This window comes from Hemiscyllium ocellatum, chromosome 17, assembly GCF_020745735.1.
Source record: "Hemiscyllium ocellatum isolate sHemOce1 chromosome 17, sHemOce1.pat.X.cur, whole genome shotgun sequence".
NCBI lineage: Eukaryota > Metazoa > Chordata > Chondrichthyes > Orectolobiformes > Hemiscylliidae > Hemiscyllium > Hemiscyllium ocellatum.
The window spans coordinates 67,795,593-67,809,371 of record NC_083417.1 but is presented as its reverse complement, the minus strand read 5'-3'; the positions used below and the strand labels follow the sequence as shown (position 1 = coordinate 67,809,371).

Below are 13,779 nucleotides of genomic sequence, written 5' to 3'. Positions count from 1 at the left end.
GCTACACGATAAAGGTAAAAAGAAATTTAAGTCAATAACATTATAGAAACTAAATACATTTATTATCACAGGCCGAAGTCCACAAAATCTCATTCCTGTACGTAAATACAGCTTGAGCTCAGTTTAATTGCTGTTTGCAGAGGGATTTGAATATAGAAAGATGCTTATACTTCCAGTTTCATGTGACAAAATCCTAGCCTGAAAAGACTCCTTATTTTAGAAGTACTTTTAATATTTATACTTTCAGACATTGATTTAGTTGTATAGTATTTTAAAACTATAGGATATCCCAAAGAGATTATAGCTGATAAAATAATTGCAGAAGTGTAGACACTGTTGTAATGTAGTGAAACATTTTGCACACCACTGATGACCATGTTGATTGTTGGATCAATGTTGACCAGAACATCAGAGAGCTCTTTGTTCAAATAGTGCTATTTAATCATCTGACATCAAAGATCCACATGAAAGGCAACTGACAAGTCTCCTGCTCTTCGAGTCAATGAGAGTCAGAGGTCACATTATGTAGGCCATGAACAGCAAAAGCAAACAATATGGTGCATATATGGGGAAAAAAAGAGTGAATACCTCCAGTACAAATGCTAGAACAGAAATTTGTGAAATATCAAAGGGTCAGACTGGAGAGGGTGAATTAATCCTGAAACTACCAGTATATAGTCTACTTTGAGTAGTGAATGCATCACTTGGTGAATGTTACTCACCTTGCCGAGAGCGATGGAGCAGGCCGCAAGACCGATGAGGCCACCTTTACGGCTGTGAGGATGCTGTGAAAGTGCAAATTCCTGGGACAGGATTTGGATCACGTGTTTGATTTGTCCAGTGTTATTCTGTGCTACAAACTCTCGCACCAACCTAAGGGAGAAGACAAAAATATATCAGTTAATTGCTCAGGACTGCTGTAATTTTTCAGCTGCTTCCTCTTCCTTCCCTCCATCTCCAGAAGCTGTCAGATTTGTAGTAGTGTATGGATCTACCATATCCAGATGCCCTTCAGCGGATTTGCCAAGTGACTAAATTTCATATGGATGTCCATTGCAGAGTTGGGGACTGGACCTTGCACAGTACAGATGATCCTCTTCCTTCAGCACAACTTTGCTGACACAGTCTCAGCCTTCACACAACAACCGGAGAGCCAGCCCAGGAGAAAGAAAAGATCAAATCAGGAGGACTGCTCAGTCTCATTCTCAAGTAGAGACCTTTTATCACTGGTCAGTCTATGCGACCTTTGGGACTTTGGACAGAGCCAATCAGTGAGCGCATCTACAGACATTGGTACCTGATCAAAAAAAGTATCAATACCTTTTCCTAGCAAGAGAGTGAAGTGCTGTGGTGGCCAGTGGCCCAGAGCAAAACTGGCTACTGGTTCAGAACCAGTGCAGCCCAGTCAAACCATATGGAAGCCCTGATGGAATGCATGTAGTGTCTACCTTTTTAGCTTTATTCAGTATTTTCCTAACTGGTCATATACTTGTCATGGACTGTAACTTTTTTCTTTGTTTTCTCTATTTTAGCACTTAAGAACGTTTCCTAGATACTTGTACCCAAGATGGCACTGTGTGTTGGTGACATTGTACACTTTTCAATGTAATCCTGGTCTTTGTAACATAAGTACACGTGACAACAATAAACCTAATTCTAAAAAGCCTCAGTTTAATGCAAGACTCTCAAACATAGGAATGGGCTACATTACAACACCATTGCGAGCAGCTTTTTGGTGAGGCTTGAGGAATCAACCATACAAGTCATATGAAGTGATACTCCAAAGTCTCAATCTGATTGAATGATCCAACTCATGTTAGCTCCACAATCCAACAATCAAAATTTATCTGAACCCAATCTGATTTGCAAACAATTCACAGACTAAAGTTTTTTTTAAGATTACAAAAGGATTCAATAGGGTACATGTGGGGAAGACGCTTCCACCAGAGGTCACAAATATAAGATAGCCATTAATAAATCTAAGAGGATTCAAGAATTCTTTTTAAACCAGAAAGTGTCTAGAATATGGAATTTGCTACCACTAAAGGTGAATAACCAGAGATTCATTAAAGGGAAAGCTATGCAAGTGTATGAGGAACAGAAGGTTATGCAGTTAGGGTTGGGTTAAGGAGACTAGAAAGACTCAAGGACATCGCATGGACCAGTTAAGGCCTTTTCGGTGCTGTGTACGCAGTTCCAAGTCCAACATGCTGAAGGAGGTTACAAAAGGTGAAAATATTTAAACAAAAACAATTGCTTTTAAATTTGAAGTATTGGAAGACCAGAGGCTACTGGAGTGCAGCAATATGGATGGTGGGTGTTCAGGGCTTGATGCAGGGTCAAAGCTAGGCAATGGAGTTTTAGATTAGATTAGATTACTTACAGTGTGGAAACAGGCCCCTCGGCCCAACAAGTCCACACCGACCCGCCGAAGCGCAACCCACCCATACCCCTACATATACCCCTTACCTAACACTACGGGCAATTTAGCATGGCCAATTCACCTGACCCGCACATCTTTGGACTGTGGGAGGAAACCAGAGCACCCGGAGGAAACCCACGCAGACACGGGGAGAACGTGCAAACTCCACAGTCAGTCACCTGAGGCGGCAATTGAACCCAGGTCCCTGGCGCTGTGAGGCAGCAGTGCTAACCACTGTGCCACCATGCCGCCCTACATGTTGTCACAAAGCTGGTCCCTTTTTTCAAGGATACCGTGTCCCTGAATTAATTTTCAGAGGGGTCGTAAACGGGCTGGGCTCCAATTAGACTAGTTTGGTACAGAGTTGAAAAGGATTTTGAGAGGCCTTTTGTTTATATGTAAACAGATGAGACTTCTAGCCAAAATGGTCATGTTTTAGAAGTGACCTGTATAATGAAAGGGGAATGGTCAGCTCTCTAGCTGAGCAGTTCAGTCCAGAACTGGTTGGGGGTTCAGCAGTGGACAATGTGAACAGTCTCTCACTCTTTCTGCCCTTTAACTTCAACCTGTAAACATCTGTTCCTTTTTTTCTAAACTGGTCTTTAAGGGGTTTACTAAATTGGGACTGTTCAGAACAGCATAATTAAGTCTAGTTTGGATAGACTGAGTTCTGTCGGGGTGCTTTATTCTGTTCTTTGTATTTCATTGTCTAATTTTGTGACTAAATTTCTATCCGTTTTAGCTAACTTACTCCGGATAATTCTCACTATGTACATACCGAAACAAATTGCAAAGTTATGGTCTGGGTAGCCTGCTCAAGATTATTTTAAGTGGTCCTGCCTAGTCCATAACAATGTTTATGAAAGGTGGAAGATGGTAAATTGCAAGAGTGCTGGGCTTCAGGAAAGGAGGTGACAAAAGTGTAATGGAAGTGGTGACCAAATAGGTGAATGAGGATAAAGTGGTTGATGTGGTTTATATGGATTTCAGTAAGGTGTTTACACAAGATTCCCCATGGTGGGCTATTGCACAAAATACAGAGGCATGGGATGGAGGGTAGTTTAGTGGTTTGGATCAGCTAGCTCAAAGATGACAGAGGGTGGGGGTTGACGGGAAATGTTCACCCTGGAGTTCAGTTACTAGTGGAGTACTGCAAGGATGTGTTTTGGGGCCACTACGGTTTGTTATTTTTACAAATGACCTAGGTGAGGGTGTAGGAGGATAGGTTAGTAAATTTGTGGTAGACACTGAGGTTAGTAGAGTTGTGGATAGTGACAAGGATGTTGCAGGCTACAGAGCTTCATGGGTAAGCTGCAGAGCTGGGCTGAGAGGTGGCAAATGGAGTTTAATGTGGAAAAGTGTGAGGTGATTCATTTTGGAAGGAGGAACAGGAATGCAGAGTACTGGGCTAATGGTAAGATTCTTGGTAGTTTACATAAGCAGAGAGATCTTGGTGTCCAGGTACATAGATCCTTGAAAGTTGCCACACAGGTTGATGGAGCTGTTAAGAAGGCATACGGTGTATTGGCTTTTATTGGTAGAGGGATTGTGGTTCAAGAGCCACGAGTTCTTGCTACATCGGTACAAAACTCTGGTGTTGCCACACTTGGGATTATTGCATACATTCTGGTCACTGCATTGTAGGAAGGATGGGGAAGCTTTGGAAAGGGCTCAGATGAGATTTACTAGGATATTGCCTGGTGTGGAGAGAAGGTCTTTTGAGGAAAAGGCTAAGAGACTTGAGACTGTTTTCGTTAGAGAGGAGGTCGAGGGGGGACTTGGTTGAGACAGATAAGATAATCAGAGGGTTAGATAGGGTGGGAACGTGAGTGTCTTTTTCTCGGATGGCGATGGCTAGCACGAGGGGACAGAGCTTTTAATTGAGAGGTGATAGGTATAGGACGGATGTCAGAGGTAATTGTCTTTACAAAGCAGTAGGGGCATGGAACGCAGTGCCTGCAACAGTAGTAGACTCGCCAACTTTAAAGCATTTAAATGGTTATTGGATAAACGTATGGGTGAAAATGGAATACTATAGGATAGATAGGCTTCAGATTGGTTCCACAAATCAGTGCAACATCAAGGGCCAAAGGCCCTGTACTGTGCTGTAATGTTCTATGTTCTATGTGGCTTCCAGAAGCAGGTAAGCTGAGGTAAGAATGGATAATTTTGCAAATTGAAAGTAGGCCACATTGATGGCAGCATGTAGTCACAAGATGCACTCAGTTATTTAACATGACAAGATGCAGACAGGTAATGTCTAACCTGGGTGTGGAATTAATGGTAAGCTTTCAAAGGATGCTAAAGACGTTGGCTTCAATATCCCCAAATGCACACACATTAGACAAAAGGCAAGTGGTTTGACAAAGATACTGTGGGAGGAGAAAGAATATAGACAGGATAAACATAATTTTAAGAATAAGTCAAATTATCTAGTCTCTTTTTAAAAACTTCTTAGCACTGATGACACTTTGGATTGAAGATGACCATCACCAGGAAGACAATGCAGCTTAGTCAATAACAGGGTGAATTCAGACAATTTCCCGAATTCAAAAGACTCCCAGTGCCACTCACTCAATCTCAAATTCTCTCCCCCCTCGACTTCAGAGAGCAACATCTGGCAGACTGTCCGAGGACTGGCAATTTCATTTACATCTATTGTCATTCATCTGCCCTCCCTGTAACCTTACACAATGTTCCTTTCGAAAGGGCCATTTAGTTTCCTTTTTACTACACTGACTGCACCTACCTCTACCACATTCCAGACCCTAATGACGGATTAAAAACAATTTTATCTTGCACCACTTTTTTTTTCTGAATTACTTTAAATGTGTAGCCTGTTCTTGATTGATTCTGGAATCAGAACATGCATTCCCTATTTACTCTGTTTGAACCTGTCACGATCTTGAATACTTCCATTAGATCTAGCCCAGCTATTTTTCTCCAAGGAGAACTATTCCAGTTTCTCCAATCAATCTTCATAACTGAAATTGCTCATCCTTGGAATTTTTCTTGTGAATCTTGTCTGCACTCTATCCACTGCTTTCCTAAAGTGTGGTGCACAGAACTGACTGCAATACTCCAGCTGGGATCGAATTAGTGTACATTATCTCCTTGCTGCCATACCTTATGCCTCTATTTATAAGACCGGGATACTGCACTGTTATATACATAATATTAGGAGGAGAGCAGAGGGAGAGGAAGGAGAGAGAAGAGTGAGTGGGAGGAGGGAATCGGTAATAGATAAACGAGTAGAAACATTTCATGAGGGAACTTCAATAGTAGGATCTAAACTGCTGAATGGACAGCCAAAAATTAGGAACAAGGGGTAACATGAATCTGAGAAAGGAGATTAAACACGATATTGTGACACCTTCACAAATTAAGAACGCCAGAGAAATGAGCTACATGTGAACAGTTAACCAGAGATTTACATTGTTCAAAGACATCAATTCTTCCTAAAGCTATACCAGCTAGGGACGGCCCAATTCATTTCACACAAATTGCCCAAGCGTTCTCTAAAACTGTGCATCTCATTAGGTATTGACCCCTCCTTTTTTCCAAATACCAGAGATCTTAAAAGATCAGGAAAAATTTGTGAATATCCCTAGCCTGAGCAATTACTTCTAGCAAAGTGCAAACTATACATTTTAATAAAATCTCCAAACTCTGAACTCCAATTTGATTCACATCCTGTATAATCTATCTACCCACTGCAAGAGCTGTTGCTCAGAGTACTCGAGCAATGTCCTGACACAGCCATACTCAGGCAATATCCCAGACTCCTCCATGACTAAGCCATTGGTGTGCTCTGTCCACCAGCAGGACAGACCCACCAGGAATGGCATCACAGCCATGGAAGAGCCACTTCAGCATGCAACATTAACTTCAAACCCCATGAATGCTCAAAGCCTCAGGTCAAACATAGGCTGGGAAATCTGATTATCCACAATACCCTGCTTCAGCTGATGAACTAGTATTCTTGGAACAAGCACAAGAATGATCACCACCAGGAGTGGCTCAGTACTGTCACTGCAGACTGAGCTGGTTAAGTCGGATAGGGAATATCTGCCACACTGGGCCTGCACTGGTAGTGAGAAAACTAATACCAGAGAAGCTACTTGATATTTTCAAGTTCAAACTAGTTATCACAGATGCATCTATAAAATTGCTTGACCAACCATTTCACAATCCCTCCAGAGACAACATTCTGCTTTCATATTCTCCATGTTGTGTTGCCACTGGTATCATATAGGAAACCCAGCAGTCAACTGGCACATATCGTGCTCCAACATACAACAATAAGATGAAGAATTACTGAATCCGTTTTCATATGTTGAAGTATGAATAAATATTGGTCAAAACACATTTTCTACCAAGTCAGAGTGAAGGAACGACCTTTAGAATTGAGATGAGGCAAAATTTCTTTAATCCAGCAGTGATTCCATGGAACTCATAGCTGCAGAGGACAAGTTATTGAGCGTATTGAAGACAGAGATAGGTAGGGTCTTGATTAGCAAGGCAATCAAGGGGTTACAGGGAGAAGGCAGGAGAATGGCGTTGAGAAATATATTAGCTATGATTGAATCGTGAACAGCTTTCTGTCAGCAAACGGACCAAGGATATCTACCAGTGCAAAGTCCAAGTCCTGAAACAATGTGCAAACTTTCCCCAGCACATCTTAGCTGCTAATTGCTTCAATTAAGTCAACTATAATTTAATTAGTATTTTTAGAATCATTTAGAGATTTGGCTCATGCTGCTATTGAATTTGATAATAGGAGACAGTATAACAGCATTGCTAGATAGTTACCACTAAATCATTAGGATTTAGTAAAATTCAAGTGAGAACAGTGTCAGTGTAGGAGGTCACGAACAGAAAACACACTAAAGATAAATGGAATAAAATTGGCAATATTCACAAACTTTACAACATTTGAAGCTTTTTAACTGAATTGTATGCCAAAAATCTTTGTGATGTTCCGAGCCCAAAGGTAAGGTGGTGAGCAAGATGCTTAGGGTCACATAGGACACGTGAGACTGAGGTTAAGTACTTGGGACTGAAGCATACTAACTGAGAACGGGGCGGGGGATGAGGGTCTGAAAGATTTGGGCTAAGGCACTAATAGTGTATCATGGGAATGGATGATGCATACTGCATGGCATTAAGGCTTCAAGGATATCCCTATTGTACATAATGAAGGGAAGACTTTGGCAGTGATAAGGTCTTTGCATTATGCGTGGGGCGGGGGATAAATGTATGTTATCTTTTTTTTTTAATCCAATGTAAGAAGAGAATACGACTGTCTTCAGATTCTGCCATGGCAAACATTTCTCCCCCAACGAACAAGGCTAAAATAGATTAGCTGACATTATCTGTTTTTCCTGGAGTGTCAGAGGCTGAGGGGTGACCTGATAGAGGTTTACAAACTTATGAGGGGTATGGATAGGGTAAATAGAGTAAGTCTTTTCCCTGGGGTGGAGGGGTCCAGAACTTGAGGGCATAGGTTTAGGGTGAGAGGGAAAAGATATAAAAGAGACCTAAGGGGCAACTTTTTCATAGAGGGTGGTACGTGTATGGAATGAGCTGCCAGAGGAAGTGGCGAAGGCTGGTACAATTGCAACATTTAAAAGGCATCTGGATGGGTATATGAATGGGATGGAATATAGAGGGATATGGGCCAGGTGCTGGCTGGTGGGACTAGGTCGGGTTGGGATATCTGGTTGGCATGGACGAGTTGGACCGGGGTCTGTTTCCATGCTGTGCATCTCTAGGACTCTATCTCATTGGTATTTGTAGGAGCTGTCTTGTTTCCTACATTACAGAAACTGTACTTTGTTGTGTAAGTCAGTTAGCACCTGAAAGGGCTACCTGATGCCATGATACATGTTCCGTCCATCAGGATATAAAAGATGGTTTTTGGGGACCAGCTTACTGCTTCAGTGGTTGTTGTTTATGGAGCTAACAATAATGCATACTTACTCTTACATTGAGACTGATGTCTTAAAAGATACCACCGGGTATCCCAGCGACAAAGAAATCAGTTATTAAGTACTCCATAATTTTTAATCAAGATTCAACCCAACTTCCATTGATGACTGTGTATGGGAATCCTTCCCCACTTGGTGTCAGTAATTAAGATTAACACCAGTGAGGATTGGCGGCAGTGAATCTACCAAAACTTCTTAGCCATACATTACAGCAAAAACAAACAAATTTCAGATTTTTTTATCCTGTGCTGGCAAGTTTTCTTGTGTAATTCCTGGGGTTGTGAAGGGTGCTGCAGATACATAATTATTTTTTAAACAAAAGAGCTGAATAACTGCAGACACCACCAAATGAGGACCAAGTCTAATTCAATGCAAAATGAGACCAAATACAATACAACCTACATACATGTGAAAAGAGAAAGATTTGCACAGCTATGAGCAAAGAGCGCATGCAGGAGACTAAGTGAAAACTCAATAGGGTTTCCCACTCCTGATTACTATTGGTCGAAAGACTGGAGAGTGTGACCAACGTGGGCAGTTTCAAGCTCGTCTGTGATACCACCCTTCCACAATCAAACACACCACCAATCCCCCTGCAGGCTTGTTTCAACATTAAATCATTTAAGTGTGATACTGGGAGTGAGTACGAATTGCTAGTCAAACGAAAGTTTACTGCAAAGATATTTTCATCAATTTCTTTACTTCCCTGAACAACCCTATTTGACATGTGACTCATGAATCTCTGGTCCTATGGAGGTCTCTCAAGACAGACAGCAACGTCTTGTAAAACATGAAGTTTCTGGTTCAGTGGAGACAGTGTCAAAGCGCTTTACCATTTAGGGCAGCACTTGGGCGACTGTGTGTGGAGTTTGCACATTCTCCCCATGTCTGCGTGGGTTTCCTCTCACAATCCAAAGCTGTTAGATCAATTAGCTGTGCTAAATTGCCCATGGTGTTCAGGGATGTGTAGGTTAGGTGTATTAGTCAGGGGTGAATGCAGAGTAATAGGGTAGGGGAATGGATTTGGGTGGGTTACTCTTTGGAGGGTTGGTGTGGATTTGTTGGGTCGAAGGGCCTGTTTCCACACTGCAGGGATTCAATGATTCATTTCCAACCAATTCAACACAGGAAACGAGCATATAATTCGCCCAGGATATTTCACTTTTTCGTCACTGTACACTGTGAAATAATCCCCATAGAATTTTTCTCCACTGAGTAACAGTTGTGCAAGCTACAATACTTCATCCTAGCCAGGAGAACTTTATTTGGAGTGCTGGTTTCCATTGCATTGTGAGAACGAACATGTCCCCAGGCCCTTATGTTTACCTGACCCTGTTTGCCCCATGAAGCAATCACACATGAGTTGTACCAGCTGTCACCACACACAGCCCAGCCAACAAGTATTAGAAAAGGAGGTGCCAAGAGGTTACTCAATGAAATCACGTGGAGACAAATTCAGACAACTCAAAACTGCAAGCCATTCCTGATTACAGAACAGGAAATTCGACAGAAGGATGACCTTCCTAAGCCGAAGCTCCTGACTATGAACTCCAGACTACACAAACTCAGGCATGCGTGTCATGTGGCCATTCCAAACAATTGGGACGAAGCTCAAAACCATGGCAGGTGTACAGCGATGACTGGCTCGGCTGAGACAAGGCAGGGCACTGCCTTCTGACCTTTGTAGTAAGCAAAAGTCAGTCACTCCTTTACCAAGCCAGGTTTCCAAGTCTGCATGCTTGAGAACGGTGTGCGCTTAGAGGACCGGACTGCAAAATGATCAGATCCATTCTACATTTGTTAACAGAATCTTTGCAGGCGGAGGATATTTGGCTCAAAGAAGAATCTTTGAGCCACTTGCAGTTCTTCCACATAATTTTACATGTTCCTCCTTCAAGTGTTTATTCAACTGCCTTGAGAAGGCCATTATTGTGTCTCAATCCACCACTGCTTTCGGTGGAACACCCCAAATCCTCACCACACGTGTGAACTAGCTGCTCGTTATGTTGAGATTTCCCAATACCTGATTCTATTTCTTCTGACAGTCACTGACATATTCCATTGAAATGCTTCATGATTTTCAACATCGCTTGTTAAACTGCTTATTCTAAGGAGAAAGCACTTCATTCCTGATAAAGCTTTTCAGAAACCATGGTTGACACAGAGTTTAGCAAGTTAGGAGATGGGAGGACAAAAAAAAAGTAAGAAAAACCTCTATCAAGGAGGATCTGCTCCAGCCATCAAGACTACACCTAGCATTGGGATTCCTCACACCAACATTCTATAAGGCAGTCAAATTAGTTCATGCATATGAACGTCAAGTTCAGCAAAGTTGAAATTAACAGCCACGTTGGCTGGCTCTGCACTGCGCAGAGTGGTGAAGGGAGGGGAATAAAGGTTTAAGTCCCCAGTACCACCACCTGCTCCACTCTTGTGTACCCTTTCCTCCAACATGGAAACTAATCCATTCCAGCACTTTTTCAACCTATTCCCAGAAGGCTGATTTTGGGAATTCCAACAATGTAGGAGTGTGGATTAGTCTGCAAAACTGGATAACATGCTGTCAGGAATGATAATTATAAAACCTAAATGTTGGAAATTCACACTTAATCAACATGCTAAAATTTACAGCATAAGATTAGGTCATTCAGCCTAAGAGCAGTGTTTATGCTCCAAAGGAAAGCTCTCTTTTTAAACAAGCCCCCCCCGCCCCCCCCAACAGCCCTCACCAACAGACAAAACCCCGCTAAATCCTACTTTCTATTTCATATGAACGGAGTTATCTTTTTCAAATGCTAACCCAACGTACTCCCAGCATCTTCCAGCTGCATCCTCTTAGAGTCATAGAGACGTACGGCATGGAAACAGACCCTTCGGTCCAATCCGTCCATGCCGACCAGATATCCCAACCCAATCTAGTCCCACCTGCCAGCACCCGGCCCATATCCTCCAAACCCTTCCTATTCATATATCCATCCAAATGCCTCTTAAAATGTTGCGATTGTACCAGCCTCCACTACATCCTCTGGCAGCTCATTCTACACACTCATGATCTCCAGCTCTTTAGATTTGCTGTATCCTTCGCTTCAGATGCAAATCCTAGTATTAAGGATCTGTGTACTATTCAGGTTTTATATTCCCTGACGAATGAAGGAACCTGTATTTCTGTACCATCTCTCATCTCGAGATGTTCCAAAGCAACTTATAGACAGAACACTTTCAAATGCAAGCCAGCAAAACAAGTAATGTTGGAGCCAGTTTGCATACGAGACAACACAGAAACCATACAATCTGTCCTGGCCCAGTTGGTTAAGGACGGAATACTAGGCTGCACATCCAAAAATCTCCTCTTCACTTCTTTCCTGTGTCACGGGATCTCTTATAACTATTTAAACAGATTCCTTCTGTTGATGCTTGTTTGAGTCTGCCAATGGCCAGCTGTTCTTTTAGTCCGGCAATTGCCGGCTGCAGCTGGAAGCGTGTAGAGAGAAGAGTCCATTCTTGTAACTTCACAAGTTACTTTATTAATGTACCAAAAAATGCACATATTCCTTATATGTTCCACAACAAATTAGAGCTTATATATTTTCCCACAAACTGAACTAAAAACTATTTATACACCATTCAAGTCCTCTGAGTAATCCTCCCCGTGTAGTCCTCCCTGAGTAGTCCCAGAATATAAAAAGGTAATACCTGATCTGGATAACCGTTTAGCTGCTGCTGACAAGGGCTGAGACACACCGGATGCTGTTCTCTCTCTCAATGTCACCATGTCCTGGACGTAGGGTCTGCTTCTGCATTAGTTAGTCTCCAGAGCTTGTGCTGCCTGCATGCCCCGTGGGTCGTCTTTTATCCTTTTTCCTCTCGAGTTGCAGTGTCTTTTTCCTGTTGGCTCAGGTTCATCTGCTTATTCCATGTCTTCATTTTATTGGCTTTGGACCAGAGACTTAGGTAGCATTACCTCATTGCTCCTCATCCAAATAAGGGTTCTGCATTTCCTCAGCTTTCTTACTTTTTTTTTGCGATATATACTTAATACCAAGCAGTACCTGGACTCTGGGTCATTCTCAGTTCACAAGCTGCTTTCCCCTATGTGTCAGCAGTGTTTTTTTACACTGAACCTTCCTATTCCTAGCCCATCAGTGATGAGTACCTGTGTCTCTCCCGCCTCCTGTCTGGCATCTCATTTCCAGACTATATTGCCGACGGGTACCCCTGCCTCTCTTTATGCAGCAGCCTGGCTAACAGTTCTTCGTTTCAAAAGGCAGCATTCCCTCAGTACTACACTGGGACCATCACCTAAATTACAAACTCAAATGTCAATGTTGGGATTTTAAACCAAAACATTCCAACTCAATCATAGAATCGCTACAGTGCTTAGAAGTCAGTCATTCAGCCATTGAGTCTGCATTGACCCGCCAAACAGCATCCCACTCTTATCCCTGTTACCCCACATTTACTGTAGTTCATCAACATGTCTGCACGCTACGGGATAATTTAGCATAGCTAAATCAATCTAACCTGCACATCGTTGGACTGAGGGGGGCATCTGGAGCACCCAGAGGAATACCAAGCAGACATGGGAAGAACATGCAAACTCAGCACACACAGACACAAGAGTGGAATTGAACCTGGGTATGAGATGCTGTAAGGCAGCAGTACCAACCACTGTGCTGCTCCCACGGTAAGACTAATAGCAATCATGCTGAACCCTACGTAAGGCAGGACTGATTTCCTCTTGTTAAGGGTTGTACTTTGTTCTTTTCCCTCATCAGTTGTCACCTGGACCTAAGCTACTGATGCTCATATATGTGCCCAATGAACACAGCAGGCTGTTCAACAATGGGAGTATTGCCAGCCAGGCTCGGCACTACTTTGGCACTAATTGGGATAGCCACAATTTATGTAGTACCTTTAGCATTATCAACCACCTCAAGGCAGTTCACAAGAATGGCATTTGACAAAATTTAACACTGAGCCAAAGAGATATTAGAACAATTAGGAAGCAATTTGGCCAAAGATTTGGATTTTAAGGATGGTCTTAAAGAAGGAGCAAAAGCAATGGACAAACGTAGCGAGAAATTCCAGAACCAAAGACCTGGTCAGCTATGAAGGCATGACCAATTACAATGAAGCTAACAAAACAGAAGGTGTGTAAGAGGCTGGAATTGCAGAGATCGGAGGTGGAAAATAACGGAGATAGGAAGGGGTTGTCCATGCAGGTAAGTGAACAGAAGACTAAATTTTAAATTCATAGCAATGCCTGACCAAAGGCCAATGTAGGTCTGCAAACACCAGGTTTGTGGTGTGCAAATGAGGTTAGCTGCACAGAGATTGTGACAAGGACGGGAGACATCGTGCATTTCC

The 13,779-nt window shown here is 42.5% G+C and overlaps 1 protein-coding gene across 2 annotated transcripts in view; it reads right to left on the bottom strand.

The window, feature by feature from the left end:
- vac14 (vac14 homolog (S. cerevisiae)) overlaps positions 1–13,779 on the bottom strand; it is a 350,714-nt gene that overhangs the window by 322,728 nt on the left and 14,207 nt on the right. For both annotated transcript variants that reach the window (XM_060838263.1, XM_060838264.1), the window contains exon 3: positions 723–873. In XM_060838263.1, the coding sequence (XP_060694246.1) occupies positions 723–873 (151 nt within the window). The remainder of the gene's footprint in view (positions 1–722; positions 874–13,779) is intronic.